The 22,216-nt window shown below is 42.1% G+C and overlaps 1 protein-coding gene across 2 annotated transcripts in view; it reads right to left on the bottom strand.

The window, feature by feature from the left end:
• The window catches only part of GALNT2 (polypeptide N-acetylgalactosaminyltransferase 2), a 363,681-nt gene that overhangs the window by 181,993 nt on the left and 159,472 nt on the right, over nucleotides 1–22,216 (bottom strand). For both annotated transcript variants that reach the window (XM_075596873.1, XM_075596875.1), the window contains exons 4-6: nucleotides 12,591–12,689; nucleotides 11,943–12,010; nucleotides 6,913–6,978 (exon numbers count right to left, since the gene is read on the bottom strand). In XM_075596873.1, the coding sequence (XP_075452988.1) occupies nucleotides 6,913–6,978; nucleotides 11,943–12,010; nucleotides 12,591–12,689 (233 nt within the window). The remainder of the gene's footprint in view (nucleotides 1–6,912; nucleotides 6,979–11,942; nucleotides 12,011–12,590; nucleotides 12,690–22,216) is intronic.

The raw sequence follows: 22,216 nt of genomic DNA, 5'->3' as shown, positions 1-22,216 counted from the left end.
ATATTCTACGCAAAAGCGCTTTTCATCTAAAGTGGAGAGGCCCATTCCAGATTCTACCCAGTCAGAGTATTTTTCCTGGATCCATGTTACACAAGTGCACCCACAGTCGCTTCAAATTAAACCTCAACACAGGAGGGAAGGCCTAAAGACACAGCCGTTTTCAGTTGGTGTTTTGGGTCATAATAAAACCCGGCACTAACCAATGAGGGAGAAGAGTTCATAGACAGAAATCCGGACCTCAATATATGAACTTTGAACTTATTAATATTTTTTTTTACAGGTTTTATTATTTATAATGTTTATTCTATTAGGTTTGTATAAGTAGTATACACACGAAGACGATAGGGTAGTAACAGGAATATTTTGTTTAATAATATGTCTTTTGTTTTATTGTCTTGTGTATAGCATATATGCACACCTTTTTGTTATATAATGGAATCCTGGTGAACAAAGCCCACATCTTATGTGCAATGTAACCCAATGTACTATCCATACCCAATAGGTTGCATCCCAGGAACACGAGAGTTATATTTAACCCCTTGGAAAAAGACGATATGTTATAAGATATTTGTAGAACTATATATATAAAAAATTGGTCATGAATGGAGTAGAAATACGAGTTTGCCCTAGGGAAGTTATTCACTCTGTGATAGAAGGATAAAGTACTATCCTGCAACTAGGCCAGGTTATGTTATTTGGGAAAAGTGGTTCCAGTGATTAAAGGTAGAGATGAGGGTTGGGATTTATTGGGACTTGGTGGTTAGATTATTTCGCTAGGGAGCAAAGCCAGTAAATGTTTTTGTATGTGTGTCTGTCCTACTCATTACTCTCTCTTATGTATGTGTTATGAACAGCAGAACTTTGGTGAAGTTGCACCCCCCACCGATGCTATGTCTCTTTTTGGTGATGAAGATGTCAGCAGTCCCCCAGAAGAAGAGACCGAAGAAGGAATCAACTGGGCCGATACAATGGCTAGAAAGGAACCAAGTTATGCACTATGGGACAATTTTTTTGGTCCGGCAGGACTATGATATGGTTAACTGTTCTTTAAATAGACTGTCTCTAAAGGATAAGAGGGGGCTGAGAAGATTGGATGTGAGGAAGGTGGGGAGGTCATCCAAAGAGCATGTGTTAACCACAAGGAAAGGATCACAAGTCAGCCATTTTGACCATGGCAGGCATTTTGTCTGTTCCGATATTCTGAGTAAATGTAGTGTGTAAGATGTATGTGTTGTGCAGTCGCTCCTAGGAAATATTAACCCCCACCAACCCCCACTTATTCTCAGAAATAGAATTTGCCCGATTTTCAAATAAAGTCCACTTTACCTAAGCAAAGAATACGAGATTGAAGGGCATTGATCATTAAAAGTAGCTCCATTAAAAGTAGCTCAGTTAAGAGAGTTGCGGGAGGTCCAATACCCTTTTTAGGAATGTATGATTTACATGCAAAATTTGATTTTTTAGTAGTCAATATAGATGCCATTATTAACGATATTAAAGACGCTATTTTAAGGCTCAGTAGCAAATAGCAACAAATTAGAGAAACAGGATTGCAAAATTGTATGGCATTAGGTTATCTGATGACAGCACAAGGAGGGGTTTGAAAGTTAGGGGGTAAAGAATGTTGTGCTTATATTGACAACCAATCAAAAAGCATACACCATGATATGGACACTCTAGCTGAAACCCAATCTAGAATGCGAGAGGAACCAAAATGGTTCGATTGGACCTTTGGTCTTGGAAATTGGCTAGGTACATTGGGAATGAAAATTCTTTATGGAATCATGATAATCGCAAGTTTATTACTTTGTGTGTATATGTTAATCCAAATGGCTAGATGTATAATCAGTTCTATTTTTGCCAAAAAGGTTGCTTCTGCTTCTAGCTCTACAGTTATGTATACGTCTCCCACAATGAGAGCGAGAAATACCAATAGTCTTGGTACTCGTCAACCACCCATATGTTCATCGCTGATTATCAAACGAGATACCTAAGAGAGATAGGTTTCTGCACTGAATGGTCTCTTGGAGGTTTCTCCCTTGGAGTTTTTCCTTTCCTGAGTGGTGTGCAGAAGAATAAATGGGCCTGGTCAATCGGATTGTTCTTCCAGAACAAAAAGGAGGGAATGCAAGGTTAAAAATTGTATCTGTCACCTCTGTCCCCTTCAGGGACTGAAAAGGTTAAAGCAGTATGTGTCAGCTTTGTTTTTCTCAGAGACCAAAATGGTAATAGTATTTTAGTTTTGGGACCAGCTGTCTCAGGATACCTTACACGAGAAATAAAACCCCAAGCTTTGTGTGACCCCATTGATAACGGTTTGACCTTTATCCCTATTCTCAGCAATAAAATGTTTAAGTTTTACAGGAAAGGCATTTTTTAAAGGTTACATGTAAATGTAGATATGTGATCTACATATGAGAACTCAGTTTGTAACAGATGTAATGAACTGACAACGGCTATATGTATATAAGACCGCTCCGTCCACATATTAAACAGTTGTGAGGAATCAGTATACCGTGTGTTCCTGTTTTCTCGCACTCCGGGCTCGTAACTATAATATCTGAGACCAAAAGAATATAGCAGTGCCGTGAGGAAAGATCCCCGGGTCGAGTGTGTGTAAAGTTGCCTGCCCCAGGTCCAATTAGGTAGATTGGACCTAACAATGGTCGACTTAATGACTGCAAGGTTCCCATGTCCTGTGGCTGCAAACCAAGCCCAAATCATCACCCCTCCACCACCGTTCTTGACAGTTGGTATGAGGTGTTTGTGCTGATATGCTGTGTTTGGTTTTCGCCAAACTTGGTACTGTGCATTATGGCCAAACATATCCAATTTGGTCTCGTCTGTCCAAAGGACATTGTTCCAGAAGTCTTGTGGTTTGTTCAGATGCAACTTTGCAAACATAAGCCATGCTGCCGTATTCTTTTTAGAGAGAAGAGGCTTTCTCCTGGCAACCCTTCCAAACAAACCATACTTGTTCAGTCTTTTTCTAATTGTACCGTCATGAACTTCAACATAAACATGCTAACTGATGCTTGTAGAGTCTGAGATGTAACTCTTGGGTTTTTAGCAATTTCCCTGAGCATTGCACGGTCTTGACCTTTGGGTGAATTTGCTGGGACGTCCACTCCTGGGAAGATTGGCAACTGTCTTATATATTTTCCACTTTTGAATAATCTTTCGCACTGTAGAATGATGGACTTTAAATTGTTTGGAAATGGCCTTAAACCCTTCTCAGATTGATGGGCAGCAACAATTGTGTCTCTAAGATCATTGCTGATGTCTTTCCTCCTTGGCATTGTGTTAACACACACCTGAATGCTCCAGACCAGCAAACTGCAAAATCTTCGGCTTTTATATAGGTGGTCACACTTGCTGATGATCAATTAATCAAGGGCATTTGATTAGCAGCACCTGTCTGCTACTTAGCATATTAATTCCTATGGAAGCAGTAAGGGTGTACTTACTTTTTCACACACAGCTTCTCCATTTTGGCTTTATTTTTGTTAAATAAATCATGACACGGTTAATATGTCATGTGTTGTTGTTCATCTGAGGTTGTATTTAGCTAATTTTAAGACCTGCTAAGGAACAGATAATTGTTATTATGCCCTAATATGTAAAACCATAGAATTCAAAGAGGGTGTACTTTCTTTTTCACACAAATGTGTCTGTGTGTGTGTCTGTGTGTGTGTCTGTGTGTGTGTCTGTGTGTGTGTCTGTGTCTGTGTGTGTGTCTGTGTCTGTGTGTGTGTCTGTGTCTGTGTGTGTGTCTGTGTCTGTGTGTGTGTCTGTGTGTGTGTGTGTGTCTGTGTGTGTGTGTGTGTCTGTGTGTGTGTGTGTGTCTGTGTGTGTGTCTGTGTCTGTGTGTGTCTGTGTCTGTGTGTGTCTGTGTCTGTGTGTGTCTGTGTGTGTGTGTGTGTCTGTCTGTGTGTGTGTCTGTGTGTGTGTCTGTGTGTGTGTCTGTGTGTGTGTCTGTGTGTGTCTGTGTGTGTCTGTCTGTGTGTGTGTCTGTGTGTGTGTCTGTGTGTGTGTCTGTGTGTGTGTCTGTGTGTGTCTGTGTGTGTGTCTGTGTGCGTGTCTCTGTGTGCGTGTCTCTGTGTGCGTGTCTCTGTGTGCGTGTCTCTGTGTGCGTGTCTCTGTGTGCGTGCGTGTCTCTGTGTGCGTGCGTGTCTCTGTGTGCGTGCGTGTCTCTGTGTGCGTGCGTGTCTCTGTGTGCGTGCGTGTCTCTGTGTGCGTGCGTGTCTCTGTGTGCGTGCGTGTCTCTGTGTGCGTGCGTGTCTCTGTGTGCGTGCGTGTCTCTGTGTGCGTGCGTGTCTCTGTGTGCGTGCGTGTCTCTGTGTGCGCGCGACTCTCTCTCTGTGTGCGCGCGCGCCTCTCTGTGTGCGCGCGCGCCTCTCTCGCGCCTCTCTGTGTGCGTGCGCGCCTCTCTCTCTCTGTGTGTGCGCGCGCCTCTCTCTGTGTGCGCGCGCCTCTCTCTCTCTCTCTCTGTGCGCGCGCCTCTCTCTCTCTGTGTGCGCGCGCCTCTCTCTCTCTCTCTCTCTGTGTGCGTGCGCCTCTCTCTCTCTCTGTGTGTGCGCGCCTCTCTCTGTGCGCGGGCGCGCGCCTCTCTCTCTCTCTGTGCGCGGGCCTCTCTCTCTCTCTGTGCGGGCTCGCGCCTCTGTGCGGGCTCGCGCCTCTGTACCCAAATAAACTTTCACACCTTGGTAACCTCTGAGGCTTTCATGTCCGGGACCCGAGCAGACATGATGGCACCAAGCTTGGTAGACACATCGTCTCTCGGAACTGTGGACCTGGAAGTCCCCAGCTCATATACCGTGCACAAGCATGTGTAGTTTTATACACTTTAATAAAATGTACTTTAACATATTTTTTCTAAGTCCTTTGGTTATGGGGAATAGAATGAAAATGCGAGCAGGTTCATTTTCACCAGCCTTATCCCCACACACTGAAAACCGGACTTGGACTTTTAAAACCCTCACAACCTTATCTATGGTTGGAGTACCCCCAGAACCCCTATACCAGGCTCGGGGTGATCAGGGCATTAAGTGGGCATCCCCCCTTACACGAGGAACCCCTTTACCGTTTCAGGGATACCACCCAACCCTATGCCCTATTTACCTTTCTGGTCTGTGCTCAAAGCAGGGAATCCTAGTGGTGAGTCGCACAAGTGTTTTCAAGGGGAGAGAAATGTATTGGGGGGGTTGGATGTATTTGAGTTGTTTTTTCTGTATTTGGGAGAGGCTTTGTATGTGTTTGAGGGTGGTTTTTTTGTATGTATTTGGGGGATTGTATGTATTTGAGTGTGTTTTTTTGTATGTACTGTACAGTATTTGGGGGATTGTATGTATTTGAGGGTGTTTTTTTGTATTTATTTGGGGATGGGTGTTTCTGTATGTATTTTGGGGTGTTGGGGGGTCGTATGTATTTGGGAAGTGGCGATTGTATGTATTTGCAGGGTGGGGGTTGTATGTATTGGGGGGGTTGGGTGTTTTTGTATTGGGGGGCTGTTTTTTTATGGTATATATTATGTGGGGGGGATGAGTGTGAGGAGGGGGATTGGAGCGGGATTGAAGGAGCGGGATTGAGTTAGAGTGGTGTAAGTGATGGAGGGGGGAGAGATGAGAGCGTTGGTGTAACAGAGGTGGTGAGGGGGAAAGCGAGTGAGGACGAGAGGTGGTAAGAGTGAGATGGAGGGGAGAGAAATACATGGGAAGAGAGTGGGAAATAGAGGGGGCTCGCGAGTTATGAAATGGGGGTGCTCGCAAGACCGACACACGGGGCCCCGGTTGCAACTCTAGTCCTGGCCCCTGGGAAATCTGTCTGCGACCCTGCTAATTGCCAACATGGGTATACCTGGGAAAGGGGTGCTAAATATGAAACAAGTTTTCTGGCGTTATTAATACCAACGTAATTTAAGGTGACAGATAGAATAAAATGCTATTCAAGATCTACTTTCAGTGTATTTGTCAAAAGCATTTTGCATTGTTGTGGTATAATTATTTTGTCCTTTTGATTATGTGCTTGTTAAATTGTCTTAATTGCTTTTTGTAGGAATGGGATAATTTGGTAGGTGTGCAGAATATCCTCTCTTTGTGTATGCTGATATTTTCTATTGGATAGAGATTCGTCCTATCGGAAATTCTCTTGTACCAATCATTTTGTTAATGAACTACCATTTTTTATGTTGATTGTTTTTTTGCTAAAACTTTGGGGCTTTTAGAACTTCTATGCTCTTGTTTCATTTACTTTTAAAGCTTTGAGGATCTCTTTGTTTCGGAGATACTTACTGGTTAAATTTCCAGTATTTTCCTCCAATTTAGGGAAATTAAAATGGCTACCAAATCTTTTTGGCCTGTGGGCCAAGAGGCTACCACATCATCTGGGGCATGGCGTTACAGCTTCATATTGGACAACCGTTTAACCCTCTGGCGGCACCAGGGTGCTACAGAACCTCCAGCGCTCCATAATCACATGATTGCGGCATCACAGAATCCGGAAACGGTAACTACCACCTCCTCCTCCTCTTCTGTTTCAGATCGAGATCAGAGCGCAAAACACTATCTCCCCTGGAAAGAGGGCAGTAAAAAGCATGATATAGTCGATATGCCACGGGACCCTTGAAAGGTCAGATGATGTAGTGGATACATCTTAGATCACCCAAAAGGTTATATGTCTAGGAAGAAACACCAGCAACTACAATTGTGAGAATCTTGGGACTTCAGAGCCGACTATAGAGCAGTGGGACTTCGGGGGAACACCCCAGTGCGAATGCTTTTTAAATAGAAGGATTGCTGCTTTAAAACTATTTTCAATGTGGTTCAATGTATGACATGTAGCCTGAATTATTAGATTAAAAACTAACAATGCTGCTTCTATCACGTTAAAAAAATAAATGTTCAAAGAGCAAACCTTCTCGTCGATCATTTCTAAGTATCTGGACTTTTTCGATTTTCCCAAGCAGAGCGCCATCTTCAGCTGGCAAACAAATAAATGAAAAAGCAGAATTAAAATCCATTTTAAAAGTGCAAATTATAATACATTATACACACAGATGTTCATCTTTAGAGATGTAGCTCAAAGTAGCTGCACTAGTCGTGGAGGAGTATTAATGGATACCGTTTAGGAGACCCAAATGAGCGTTATTACTTGATGAAATTATAGTGTACAGAGCTTTGGAAACAGTAAAGCTCTCATAAAAATAACTGACGTATACCGTTATGTACATTATTATATATATATATATATATATATATATATATATATATATATATATATATATATATATATATAATAAAAAAGCTTGGACATGCATGGTTATAGATCACCTATCCAAACTATTATTCTCTAATATTGTTTGTGATTTGTATTGTATTGTATGTCTTTATTTATATAGCGCCATAAATGTACATATCGCTTCACAGTAGCAATACATGTTGTAATCATATAAATAACAAATAATATATAAATAACAGGTCATGGGAATAAGTGCTTCAGACATAAAAGTAACATTAAGGAAGAGGAGTCCCTGCTCCGAGGAGCTTACAATCTAATTGGTAGGAAGGGAGAACGTACAGAGACAGGAGGAGGGAATTCTAGTAAGTGTGTCTGCAGGGGGCCAAGCTTTATGTATCATGTGTCCGGGATTATCCACAGTGCTATTCATATGCTTCTTTAAGCAAATGTGTATTAAGGTGGATCTTAAGGGTGGATAGAGAGGGTGCTAGTCGGGTATTGAGGGTAAGGGCATTCCAGAGGTGCGGGGCAGTCAGTGAGAAAGGTTTAAGGCGGGATAGGGCTTTAGATACAAAGGGGGTAGAAAGAAGACATCCTTGAGAACGCAAGAGTCAGGATGGTGCATAGCGAGAAATTACGGCTGAGATGTAAGGAGGGGCAGAAGAGTGTAAAGCTTTAAAAGTGAAGAGGAGAATTGAGTGTGAGATGCGGGATTTGATCGGAAGCCAGGAGAGGGATTTCAGGAGGGGAGACGCTGAGACAGATCTAGGAAAGAGTAGAGTGATTCTGGCAGCAGCGTTTAGGATAGATTGTAGGGTAGACAGGTGAGAGGCAGGAAGGCCGGACAACAGGAGGTTGCAGTAATCGAGACGGGAGAGAATGAGGGCCTGAGTCAGAGTTTTAGCAGTCGAGTAACAGAGGAAAGGGCGTATCTTTGTGATATTGCGGAGGAAAAAGCGACAAGTTTTAGAAACGCTTTGAATGTGAGAGGAGAATGTGAGAGAGGAATCGAGTGTGACCCCCTAGGCAGCGAGCTTGAGCTACTGGGTGAATGATCGTAGTTCCAACAGTAATGTGGAAGGAGGTAGTAAGGCCAGGTTTGGGAGGAAGTATAAGGAGCTCTGTTTTTGTCATGTTAAGTTTCAGTCGGCGGATGGCCATCCAGGATGATATTCCAGAGAGACATTCAGAAACTTTGGTCCTGACAGCAGGTGTAAGGTCAGGGTGATTTAATTATATCCAGAGGAATAAGGTTAAGTGTTGATGACCCCATTCACAAAACTTTGTCACCAAAGTACGTAGTCCACACATTTGTACTACATATCAACTACCTAATTGCCCAAATGGGTAACTGTAAATATGAGTTCCCCTATCAATATTTAGCTTCAAAACCAACATAAACCACCACTTGGCTTATATGGGCAATCCGATCAGTACAAAGTCTGCAGAAACCTATATACACGGATATTTTTAGACTAAAGGTCATTAATTCATTAATCTCCAAACTGGAGCAAAACAAACACCCAAATCTGCCCTACAAGGATACCGGACCCATTGGTCAATAAAAGGTTACGGGTCTCAGGAAAAAGGTGCAACATGAAATAAACCAGGGGAGCTTACGTTCCGTCCTCAAGGGCTACCAACAAGACCAGATTTTTAGGATTTCTCTAATTAACACATCTTTAACCTTCTATCCCAGCTTCAATTATCACAAAGACAACTTTCTTACGTATGTATTGCCCTGAAAATCTGGCCTTTTGTGTAGACTTGGGCACCCCTGTAATAAACGACTAATAATTATGTCTGCATAATTATTACGCAGGGGAAAAAAACACAGTCATGAATATGTGTTCTAGTACTTTGCTTTCCTTCATTTCAATGGTTTGCAATTTGCAACAGGCCATTTTGGCAAAGAAGAAAATCTCTAGAATGTTAGCATGAAAAAGGAAGAAAATTAGATTTTTCAACAGTGCTGCAGAATTGTTAAGGCTGAACGCCTGCATTTAGATTTTAGAGGCAGAACGGGAATCTAAATTGATTATTAGGCAGCGTGCCTTGCTCACAACTGCCCACAGTCCTCCTGTTCTCACTTTGGCTAACAACCAAACCAGAACTGTGAATCCATCAAAAGCAAATGAAATGTTTACACCTTGACCTCTTAGAGGCCTCAAACATTTTATGGCAGTGGGTGAAACTCTGAAAATGTTAATATTCAAAAGGTACACAACTTTTTCCAATTAACAGCATGTCTTCCTTTTTATCGACATGTCTGTTGAGAGGGATTTTTGTGCCCAACATGCAGGAGGCATTCGTGTCCAACAATTTCAGAGCCTTCTTGCAGGTTCCATGGCTATTGTTTGGATGTCTTTAAATAGAGCCACCTACTCTGTTCTTATTCTAGACTTGACCTGCTTGGCAAAATTATGCACGTGACGGTTTTGAAATCAAGAATTTTTAAATCTACCAAACAACCGTGGACGTTTTATTAGTGTTACAGTCCAGCTGGCGAGGGCCATCTACGTCACTGTTACTTTTACTTTGTGCAAGTAACCTTTATCCCTTTGATTCAAAAACGACACATTGTGGGCCCACTATGCTTGTACCAATAAATCATCAGAATTAAAAGTCAATTGCTTCATCAACTATCTGTTTACACTTATTTGCACCTTTCATCACAATTGAGTCTCATGGAAAGTAATGGAGTAAAAACAAAATAAAAGAATCATAACATGGGAATGAAACTAAATGGTCAATATATCGGGGCAAAAAAATGACACTAATATATATATATATATATATATATATATATATATATATATATATATACATGTAGAGGTATCAGTACCGTGTTAGCCGAGCTTCAATAATCAAAAAATAAATAGATGATACCGTTCTGTGGCTAACGAAATGCTTTTATTTGTGCGAGCTTTCGAGATACACTGATCTCTTCTTCCGGCGATGTTACAATGAATGAAGCAAGGATAACTTAAAAACAGTGTCTCTTGGAATGTTATCTGTGCTTGTCCTTCCCCCGGTGTGGATGTGTTTTATGGCTAGAGGTGTCAAAGGGTAACTGAAAGCAAGTGAAGAAAGAGTGTGTATGTGTATCAGTGTGAATAAAAATGAATGGAGAGCCCACAGTATAAACCGTGCTCTACACAAGGTGTGTGTGGAGTGAGAGGGATATAAATGGTGTGGGTGGGTGTGGAAATGTGAGAGTTTGTAGCACAACTAAAAGTGTGTGTGGACAAGGAGACAAGCGACAGGGTTCCTTTGGTGGTCACATATAACCCACACCTAGGAGCCCTACGCAAGATCGCCAGGAAACTACAACCCATCCTCCAGGAAGATACAAGACTGCAACAGGTCTTCCCTGAAGCACCCTTATTATCATACAGACAACCCCATAATCTCAAGAATATTATGGTGAGGAGTAAAGTATTCAGCAGTACAACTGAATGCGGGACAAAACCATGCCAGGACCCAAGATGCAAAACCTGCGCAATGCTCTACACAGCGGACACAATACAAATACCACACAAGAATCGGGAATACAAAATCAGAGGAGGGTTCACCTGTTCCTCCAGCAATGTCGTGTACCTCATCATGTGCATGAAATGCCCAGGGGGCTGCTACTACATAGGTGAGACAGGACAGGGGCTAAACAAGAGAATGAACCTGCATCGCCACAGCATCACACGCGGAACAAGAGACAGTCCTGTTGGCGAACATTTCTCTGACTCTGGCCATAAGATGAACGATCTGAGGGTTGCCATACTCAAAGGTAATCTTAAAACCCCGAAAGAGAGACGGTTGCATGAATACAAATTTATGCAACTGTTCGGGACACTTAGCAGTGGCCTAAACAGAGATCGAAATTTTATGAGTCATTACTGACACTAGCGAACTCTCTTCCCATGAGCGCTAAAGGCCATGTCTGTACATACTGTGCTATATGTATGCACACACAGCTGTCTCTCACACATACTAATACTCCTTATTTTTCCATCCATATACACCAATAGGGACCACATAGTATCCACACACACTTTTAGTTGTGCTACAAACTCTCACATTTCCACACCCACCCACACCATTTATATCCCTCTCACTCCACACACACCTTGTGTAGAGCACTCTTTATACTGTGGGCTCTCCATTCATTTTTATTCACACTGATACACATACACACTCTTTCTTCACTTGCTTTCAGTTACCCTTTGACACCTCTAGCCATAAAACACATCCACACCGGGGGAAGGACAAGCACAGATAACATTCCAAGAGACACTGTTTTTAAGTTATCCTTGCTTCATTCATTGTAACATCGCCGGAAGAAGAGATCAGTGTATCTCGAAAGCTCGCACAAATAAAAGCATTTCGTTAGCCACAGAACGGTATCATCTATTTATTTTTTGATTATATATATATATATATATATATATATATATATATATATATATATAAATTATTATTAATTTTGATGGATTTTTCTTCCCCTTTGATAAATCTGTTGCAGTATTTTTGCCCCAGCTATCCACCACTTTTGATTAAAAAATAAACCCTACTAAATTTAAAGCCATGTTCTAAGCTAAGCCACAAAGTGAATGGGGCATAAGATGCCTTGCGACATAGTAAATATAACCCTTAATAACCACTGGAATACCATTTTTTTTAAAAATAGGGAATGCCCAATTAAAACTCACCATTGTCACTGTAGTCATCAACTAGTATAATTTCCTTGATAAGGTGAACTGGGCTTTTTTTTAATACGCTGTAAAAAGAAAAAAAAGAAATTACTGTACAAAGTACTGTAGGAATATGATCTGTATTTTTTAGTTGTTATAAGCCTTTAGATATTTGCCAGGATTCACTAAACTCTGATAAGGATTATCGGCACTCAATCACGCGTGATACCCCTTATCAGAGCTTAGTAAATCCCCCCCCCTTATAGAGTCACAAGCTGGCAGTAAATGTATCACTGTAACTAGCTTGAAGTAGCGATTCACAATTGTAATACTAAAGGTTTGGGTCCTGATGATCGTTAGAATACACCACGACACATTTCTTAATGTTATGGTTCTTTTTGTATTTTTAAGTTGCTTAGTCTTATTTTAAATTCTAGTGCTGTTTCTCTGTAGTCCATAAAGGCGTTCTGCAATGTTTTGCGACATAACTAAACACACGTAGTGACCTGCAGTTTTACAAGCTTGCTTAGCTATATTATACATTAGAGCAATTTTCCTGTGCATATGTTCACTTGGAAACATTCCCTGTTTTGTCTGCAACATATATTTGCCATCCATGTTAAACATGAGTGGCTGATGGCAGGATATAGGCTCCTTTGTACCCACCTGATAACTGTGCGGAGTAAAGCAGACCTGGCCTCATTGTGAAACGTGATGACTACACTGGTTGCTGGCAAATCGATTCTCCACTGTTTCCGACGACACCTTTAAGAGAGACGAAATGGCAACTTAGCTTTCAACTCTCCTAGTAAGGTACAGAATAAGTACACATTTAATCAAGTACAATTTACAGTATGATTTATATGATCCTCGATATCACATTGGCCACCATACTCACTAAACTCATAATTTAACATGCACCTTTGGAAATTGACTTTCCAACTTGGAAAGAGCTACCAGTCAATTGATTCCTATTTTGTGGACATCGAGCAAAGTGAATTGCTTTCTTTAAGTTTCTACCAACTATATGGCATAAAAATACATATTATGAATTAAATCAGCAATCCCACCCATTTTGGACATCCATAAATCATTTAAACCAAGGGTCCTTTGGAGTTGAACTGCGCTACTTTTAGTTCCGGAGACCCCACGGTTCAAAAAAGATATTTATCATTTTAGTTGCTGGTTTACTCCCTGGATTTTCAAAGATGGTGCCCACAGTCATTGTTTCTTGCTAATTTGGGCTGGAAGTACCACCGGCAATTAAAATGGTAATTATACAGGAAACAGAGAGCTGAAAATAGCAGGGGTCAGCTCCGGTGGTCTCCCCTGATTAACATTTTGTACAAAATATAAAAAAGGACCGTATTTCTGCTTTAACAGTCTTCCAGTGTACAATCTCCTCTCATTTTGCCCAAAAAAGTGGAAGCCCCCCTTTCCTCCAGTAGAAGATATATTTAGAAAAATTCCCCCATCACCACTGTATGGTGAATAGTCGTCACCTAAAACTTCCTTATAAAGTGTGGGTCAATTATGGGTAGTAACTACATTAGGAATAGTTCCAAATGCGGGGCATGTTCCGCTGACCGAATTAGTGTTTGGCGAACTAACCAGCAGCCATTTTGAATTTTGTAGGGTAATTAAAGGTTTCCTATCTGCAGAGCTTATGCTGTTATATACCGCTAAGGAACCTTCCGATTTATAATAGCATTAAAAAAAAAAGCCAGAGTCATTGCATTGCAGACCCTAAAATACTTGAAAGGGTTAGTTCTTCCTCTATAGAAGTTAATTCTATTAACACTAGTTGTGATCCTATAAATATAAATCAGTCTGTCTGAATTAAGGATTATCCAGGTAATAAAGGTTGGCAGATTCTGACGACAAAGCCAATTCCTAAACAAAAATGTTATGCATTCATTGAACAATGCTTAACCTGTATGGGGTTTTAAGTAAGTCTTTTTTTAATGTGTGTTTTTGCATGGCCAAACAAAATCCTGTGTCTTACTTTGATTTGGAACAAAAAAAAGGAAATGGGCAATCTAATCTGAAAGAAATAAACAATTTGTCTCTAGTAAATGTCAAATTAATTGCTGCTTTTTTTTTTTTCAATCCGTTTTTCATAGTGAGCTTTAAATAACAAAAATCAATCCCGAAGTTCTCATTGACATACAATGTGACCCAATTAATAGCTTCTGTTTTGTGATCAATTGACCTATTAATTCATTGTTATTAAGGCATATATGCAACCTTTCTCCTCCTTCGGGACCAGACCAAATCATAAAACAAAGTCCCTTTCACACAGCTGCTTGTGTTGCCAACCGTCCTTGATCTGCATCCAACATTTAACGGTCTCACATCAACTTCCAGCTTCTAGTAGAATAGAAGCAACGTACAGATGCAGCGGCCGTTATCCGAACATGTCACAATTTGTATTCCTGGGCATACCCAGGTCGTGCCGCATGATTTCTTCAAACTGTCCCGCGTTAAGACCCGTGTTTACTAGTGTTTGTGTCATATGTTGTCTTAAAATCTAAGTAATTTGAAGATTAACGTTACGAGTTCATACTGTATACTGTACATGGGAAAGAAGTCCTTTCTGAGGCTCCTTGGCCATACACAAATCCTCTAACCGTAGAAGATTACGGGTGTGATAGGCGGCATTCACGGCAACGTTCACGGAAGAATAACGAGCGAATACCACGTGGAATACAGCAGCGTTCACAAAAACGGCTCCGTGAAATGTCCAGATAACGGCTGCTGCATCTGTAACAGAAGCAAGTTTGCAAAGGAGAAAAACTATGCAATAAACCCACACATCTTTGGTATTGTGGCTTTAGAGGGCACAGCCACAATAAATGGTATAAATCACAAAAACTTGCAGCATTAGTGTCCTTTTCCCATTAATTCACGACGTGAATAAAATGTCTATTACATCTGCCCAAAAGTTCATCAGCACTGGCTCAGATAAGTCCACACTCCAATTACAAAATGCTTAAGGCAGAAGTTCAGGTAATGATACTGTAAGGTCATGCACTTGTTGATCAATCATACAAATGCTAAGGTGCAAAGCGATATCATTAATCCTGGTGAACGTCCTCTTGATCGCGATTCAGACAGGGACATTGGAATACAGGGTGTATCTGCTTTAGAATTTGAATGGCATTCTAAATGGCACAAGCCTGACGCTAGGGTTGAGTAGTTTTATATCTTGGGTAACATTACTTTTAACGATTTGATGATTTAAGCAAGCAAAGGATTGTTGTTTCCCATGAATGCAAAGTGAGCTAAATCATCACAAGTACAAAAGAACTTCTTAAAATAAACAGTGTCTAGTTTGCTTTGTTGGCTACTGTTTCATCAGAACAGCAGCACTCTATCAACAGCTCCTATACAACTGTCTAAATAGGCTTTGCTAACCCTGTGAGAAACATATCTGACTGCCATAAAGGCCTTCTCAGCAACCTACGGATTAAAATCTGCAAAAGGATATAGTTTAATGCATATCATTAGGAAGGGGAAAAAAGAATTTAAAGTAGCAGTATACCCATACACAAAATTTCTTCCAAAACGATTTGGATTAAAACACATGAAACAAATCACTCTTAAAACATTGGCAATCTAATTGTACTTTTTCTTCTAGGACTAATACTATATGCAATGAATGCTTAGCAACAGAGGATGAACTAGGTATTTTTGCACCCGGGGCAAGTTCCATAAACTTTTTGAAGAACCCATCCTGTCATTGTTAAACTGTAGTTGTGAATCTTTTGTATGTTCTCCCTCCCCCTTCCATCCCCAAGTCTCCCCACCGCCCAAGGCTTAATCCCCTGCCTCAGCAAGACTTAATCCCATGACCCCCCCCCCCCTCCCTCTTCCCAAATCTCTCACTCACCTCCCAAAGTATCTCTCTCTCCCCTTCCCTGTGGAGTAGAGTGGAACCGTTCCGGTGGCAAAAAACAGAAGTTGTGACTGACTTCCAAGTCAGACAGCTGGGGCATACACTGCTCCCATCTTCTGCCATCACTCTCCCTCTCTCTGCCGCCATCGTGCTGCTTCCGCGTTCGCTGCTCATACCCACCCGACCTGTGCCCCCTACACTGCTGTGCCCGGGGCAGCTGTTCCGCTCGCTCCCCCTTAGTTTCACCTCTGTTTAGCAATACCATTATTTCATAAAAAGCAAACCGACATTTTTTCTGTCCTCAGGACCTGAACATTTACAAACAGATGGAGATCTCCACAAAAAAAAAAAAAAAAATCCTGCACTTTCAAAATCTAATATTTATGCTTAGGAATGTGATGTTTTCTAAAGGAAACGTCAAAACACTGGGAAAATAACACCTTGTACTGATGCAGCGGCCGTTATTCGAACACATCACGGCACCGATTTTGAGTTCTCTGCTGTTCCCCACGCAGCATGAACGAGGCCAATCGCCCCAGGCACCCGCGCGTATCGCGGATGTTTTGTTTGAATTGCATGGATTCTGTTTCTTCGTTTGCAATAAAATGGATGAATTGTAAAGTGTTAAAACCAGAGACATAACATAAAACACAGACAAAGCTCAGTGCACATCTAGAAAAACTTATATACGGTACAGTGCCTAAATATACATGTATAAATAACTAATAAATAATTATTAGTTATTTTATTATTTATTAGTTATTTATACATGTATATTTAGGCACTGTACCGTATATAAGTTTTTCTAGATGTGCACTGAGCTTTGTCTGTGTTTTATGTTATGTCTCTGGTTTTAAAATACATTGCCATGCTCAGTAGCACTCCTCTGTGACACTTATATGCTTATATATATGTTGTGGGTATTTTGGGGGTTCAATATGAGCTTGTAGGTGTTCTGTATTTTTGAATTGTAAAGTGTACAGTACTGTGCTACTGTGCTACTGTGTCAATTTCATGTTTGTAAAAGCCAGAACACGAACATTCGTTTTTCTGCACTCGCATCTTAGTGCAGGAAGGCTGGAATTCATCCCACGGTCTCAAATCGGATGTACATGACGTGTGAAGTGTTCGAATAACGGCCGCTGCATCGGTATAGTGACAGCATTAATTTTCAGGGTGTAGCAGGAAAGCTACATTTTAAAATGTGCTTAAAATCTCAAAAAGATTTCTAGTTTTTTGGTATGGTCTTTAAACAATTAAAAAAAAAAACAAAAAAAAAGCAAAACCTTCTTGAACATCTTTGGAATGTTTCCCCACTAATGTCACTTTTGTATTGTTAAGACAACAATGGCAAGCTGTTTCAGTTAATTCTATTAGAAATATTAGCATTTGTGCACCCCACAAACATCCAAAGTATTGTTACTAACACAGCCAAAAAGCAATATGCAGAGTTCTAAGACATGGAGATGATCATGACCCTTTTGCTGCTGCAAGTCTGGCGGCATTTGGATGTTGGTGGTCTTCTGGGTTTGAGACCACATGAATTTCTACCCAAATCGTTCCAGTCCTCAGCTATGCGAACAGAACTGGTGAACGAGATTTCTTCCTAGAAAACGTCATTAAAAAACTACTGAAAGTCCGAGTACGGGCAGCAATCAACTAAAAAAAACAAACATGAAGTCATACCAATCTGATCACTCATGTTAACTTTTTTGTTTTCCAAATTCATTTTTTGTTGATTTTAATCTACTGAACTTCAACTCAATAATATATATCAATATACACAAAGTAGTGGTGGGCCAAAGAAAATGAATGGAAACCAACAGTAAGTTCAACAAAGGGAGACATGTATGGAAAATGCAGGATACGAAGAAAATACGAATAACTGCAGCTTACAACTCTGAGAGTTGTAGAGTAAAGTGAAGTGATAATTTTACAAATATTCATTTCTTGATGACAGCCTTGAGCATTTATGTGAAGCTATTTTAACTTGTTGGTAGGGCAAGTTGCTGACAGGTTCATGACTAAACAAGAGACAGTCGACTCACGGTGTGTAATGATTAACATGGCTTTAATAAATATAAAACATAGGCAAATCAATCTAAAACCAGCACCCCTGCCCGCTCTTCTCTTCGGCTTCCGCACCCCCCCCCCCCTCTGGGCCCCGGTGTCAAATGATGCATCAGGTCATGTGACATCACGTTACCATGGCAACGTGACGGCAAGTGACCATGCGTAACCATGGCAACGTGACGTCAAGTGACCCCGCGTTACTAAGACGACGCGGCGCTGGAAGGTAATGCTAGGTCCCTAGGTCCCCACTGCAGCGCCCGCCGCATGGACAAGAACCGCCCCTCAATGGGGCCGGGCCCGCTAACTACCTTGCCCGCCACATTATGCGAACAGATTTCCCTGAAGACAGGAAATCTGTGCTAACAACTCGCGATGGAGCGCTGGCCATGCCCCCGGCAGTTCAGCCAATGATGTGGCCGCGCCCCCCGCCACGCTCCCCTCATATTTCCCCCTGCAGCTCACCGCAGACTGGGGATCTCAGCTGCACGTGCCGCCAGCGTGGCTGGTGCGTGCAGCGCAGACACAGGGAACTCAGCCAAATGCATGTATTAGTGTGTTATAGAGGCATCGCACGGTCCCCGGCATTTAATTTAAATGCATTGGGGGAGAGCGGGACCTCTATAACTGCCACTCCCCAGAAAATCTTGTGCGCCCCCATTTTGCACATCCATGGTGTAGGCGGACGCTCACAGAGGTATGCAAGGGAGTCTGGTTATAGTGAAATTAAATAAGGCTTTTATTGCGCCTGTTTCCTTAACATCAGGAAACCATCCAAACAAGGGGTAAACAAAGCTTATATTCACTTGGGAGTATTTCTAGTGAAATACTATGCAATCCACCACTTCCTTTAGATAAGCATGTCTCCCAGCCCCAAACATATAGCATGAAATGAGCAGATATAAAAAAGTCTTATAAATGAAAGTCTTATCTGTTCCTTGTGGTTTGGAGGGAAAATCTTCTCTGTTCCTGGTTGCTACCTTTTCTTCAGGATTTGTCAGCATTCAGGTTTAGAAGTTTCCTCTGTGTCGTGCAAGCAGCCTCTTCTGGTATAGTAGACACAAGACGTCTGTCCCCATGTCAGTCTCACAAGTTGTGAGAGTAAGGGACAATCTCTGCTTTGTCTCCAAGTTCAGCTCAGGTGTGAGCAATGGAGTCTCACTTCCTGTCTCAAAAGACAGGCTTTTCTAAGCAATCAGGCAGGTGGTGTTTGTTAATTGACTACCAGCAGTTAACCACCACACTGCTGGATTAGAGGCACATTACCTGAACAGGGATAACTCCCCTGTTACATACCTCCCCTGTTTGTGGGAAGCTCGGGCTTGCCACGGCTAAAGCCCATCCTTCCACTCTCATTCTAGATATCTCTGTGACTTGAATGAGAGTGGATGGAGGAAGAGAACCCTCAGTCCCGCTGGGATTGGAGCCCTTTCTCCAGTTTATTCGCGTCTCCTCCCGAAGGTGCTTGAGATCAGCACTCCTCAGTCGCTCGAGGAGGACTTTTTCTAAGTATAGTCTTTTTGCTATGTGCGCGGTCATGAGATTTCCCTCGCGACGGGTGCTCGTCTTACTGTAGCCAGACTGTATGGCAGTATTTGCAGAGGGTTTAAAAACAGCCCTTTGAGTTTTCTGCTCTTGAAGCTGTCTCTCTGCCCTTTTTCCACTCAATGGGGTTGCTAGTTCAGCCTCTTTGGGATTACGTTGTAATTCCACCCCCACTTCCAGAGAATGTCCCATCTTTTCAGCTTCATCAGCTAAGGATTCTTCTGGTTTTGATTCAGCACGTGTAACTTCTTTTATTGCATGTTGGGTGGCTGAAGGTTTTGCTAGTGCTTGTTTACGTGGTTCACATTTTGCAACCCTGTCTTTCAGACGAGCGGTATTACCAGCTTTCACTGTACCCGTGTCTTCATGGGTTTTTGTGGCTGTGGGATACTGACGCTTAGTCAGTTTCAATACTTGTCCTTGTAGAACTTTCATCTCATCCGTGAGAGATCCCTTTTTTTTTTGAGTGCGTCTTGCAAGTCTCTTCTCAGGGAATTTATCTGCATGCTTTGCTTTCTCTGAGCTTGCTTCCACATTTTTATTGCATTGTGAAGCACTATGAACTTCTTTGCTTGGGCCACAGTTAATTGTTTCAGTTTCTGGACCATCTTGTGCTCCCTTTTGTGCCGTGTCACCTGGGTTCTAAGCTTGGCCTTTAGCGTTGCTTTGGTGACGCTCAGGGTAGCCTTCAGTTTCTCATGCTGCTTTGCGGGGACATACTGGGTAATCAGACGTTCCTGCAGCACTTGAATTTCTTTAACAGCCTGCAGATTGTCTTCCTGCAGAGTTCGCTGCTCCTCCTCGGCCTTCTCGAGGTGCGTATGCAGAGCTTGCAGTTGGTTCTGCAGTCTGTGCTCTGCTTCAAACTTCTCACCTTCCAAAAGTCTATTTATTTCTTTAAGCTCGTGTAGCTTTTCATTTTTTTCCTTGACGTCGTTTGTCAAATTAAAATTGTCTTCTTTGAGTTTTAAGTTTTTTCTTTGTAATCTTAAATTTTCTCCTTTTTCAGTCTCTGTACTATTCAGGGCCTCTTTGCAGTCCTCCTTCCATTTACGCACATCTGCTTTGAGAATGACAGTCTCCTGGCTTGAGACTTCTTTCTCTAGGTTGAGGGTCTGAAGCTCCATCTGGGAGACTTGGAGATCTGTATTAAGATTGACAATCGTTTCTTTAGAAATGTCCAGCTCCTCAGTGAGACTGTGTAGTTCCTTTCTGGAAACTTCCAGGTCTGTGCAGCAGCTGTTGGTCTCATGATGTGAGGCATTCAATGCTCTGCGGAGTGTCTGAACCTCTTTCTGAGATACGTCCACCTCTTTCCGGACATTGTTGACCTCCTGTTGTGAGGCATTCAGCTCTATGCGAAGAGTGTGAACCTCTTGCTGGAAGACTGTCATCTGCTTCTGTGCCTACTCATACTTCCGCTTTAGCGTAGCCATCATTTTATCAGATTGTCTCTGCTTTTCATCCATGGCGGAAATAGTAGCATTTGCAGTATCTAGCTCAGTCTTGAGATCGTCCAATTCTGTCCTGGCTAAAGAGTAAATTGTGAGCACATCTTTTTGTAGCCTCACGTTATTTTTCTGTAGCTCTGTGTAACCATCTTTCTTTTGTTTCAATTGTTCACGGAGCATATCACAGTCATGCCTGGCATTTTTCAGGGCATCATCAGGGCTGGTCAAGGGATCATCACTCACTGGCTCCGGCTCCACTTCCCTGGGATGGTTGGTTGAGGGTTCCTCACTGTTGGCAACGGACAGACACTTCTTTGGGGTACACGACTTCTGCCTTGGGCCCTCCGGATATTCGGTTATCGGCGGGACAAGTTCTCCATTTTCTCTAGGCTGCAGGGCATCTCGGTCCCCCTTTTTCTCCACAGGATCTGCGGACGTGTCTGTTCCTTCCACGGTAAGTGAAGAACCACTTTTCTTTTTCCGCCTTTTTGTTTAGGATGACTCCGTCCCATCAGGAATACTGGGGTCTCCTTTATTTAATACTTCAACAGCTTCATTATATACGCCAGGCTTTTCTTGCAGTTGCTTTAGCTGACAGAAATATTGGGTGATCTGCTGCTCCCGCTCTCTCTCTTGTCGACCATATTCGTCATCATAGAGAGTGGTCTTTTCTGTTCGTGCCGAGTTCAGGCACCCCCATCATTCTTGGGGTGTTTTGTGGGTGTGACTCGGTTCGGGTTCCCCGTAAGAGATGTCTTCCTCCTTATTGGACTGGAAGGGCCACTCTTCCGTGGGGTAGGGTTCATTACAGGAACGCTGCATCTTGTCCTCCATTTTGGGGCTCTCAGGTGTAGTTTTCTTCCTGACCTCAGGAGTCGCTATTGCAGCTGTTGCCACTGTATTTGCTAGAACCCCCAATTGTGGTAGTCCTACAGGTGGGCATATTTGGCTTGTAGAGGTCGTAGCTCTCACAGGCATCTCCGTAAACTTTTTCTTTCTTGGATAGGTTTTACAATATCAGCAGTGCTGTGCACGCATTTTCTCTCTTCGGGTATACAGGATGTGCGGTTGCTAGGTAAAACCGTCTATTTGCTTTACACCATTTACTTGCTAGATGCAATCTCTCTGCTTCAGCCAAATAATGTGATTTTCTGCTTGAGTTCAGTCTCAACTTTGGGTATTATGACATTCACTCTTCACACTTTGGGATACCTTTTACACAGTTCAGCAATTCCTTTTTTATAGTAGGCAATTTTACCCTCAGCACTTGTTTACTGAAAATTCCTTTGCTTCAGCACAGTCTTGCATCAATTTTCACATTTTCCTGC

This window comes from Ascaphus truei, chromosome 4 (assembly GCF_040206685.1).
Source record: "Ascaphus truei isolate aAscTru1 chromosome 4, aAscTru1.hap1, whole genome shotgun sequence".
NCBI classification, from domain to species: Eukaryota; Metazoa; Chordata; class Amphibia; order Anura; family Ascaphidae; genus Ascaphus; species Ascaphus truei.
Note: the sequence above shows the minus strand (reverse complement) of the source record. Positions and strands in the feature narration are given on the sequence as shown.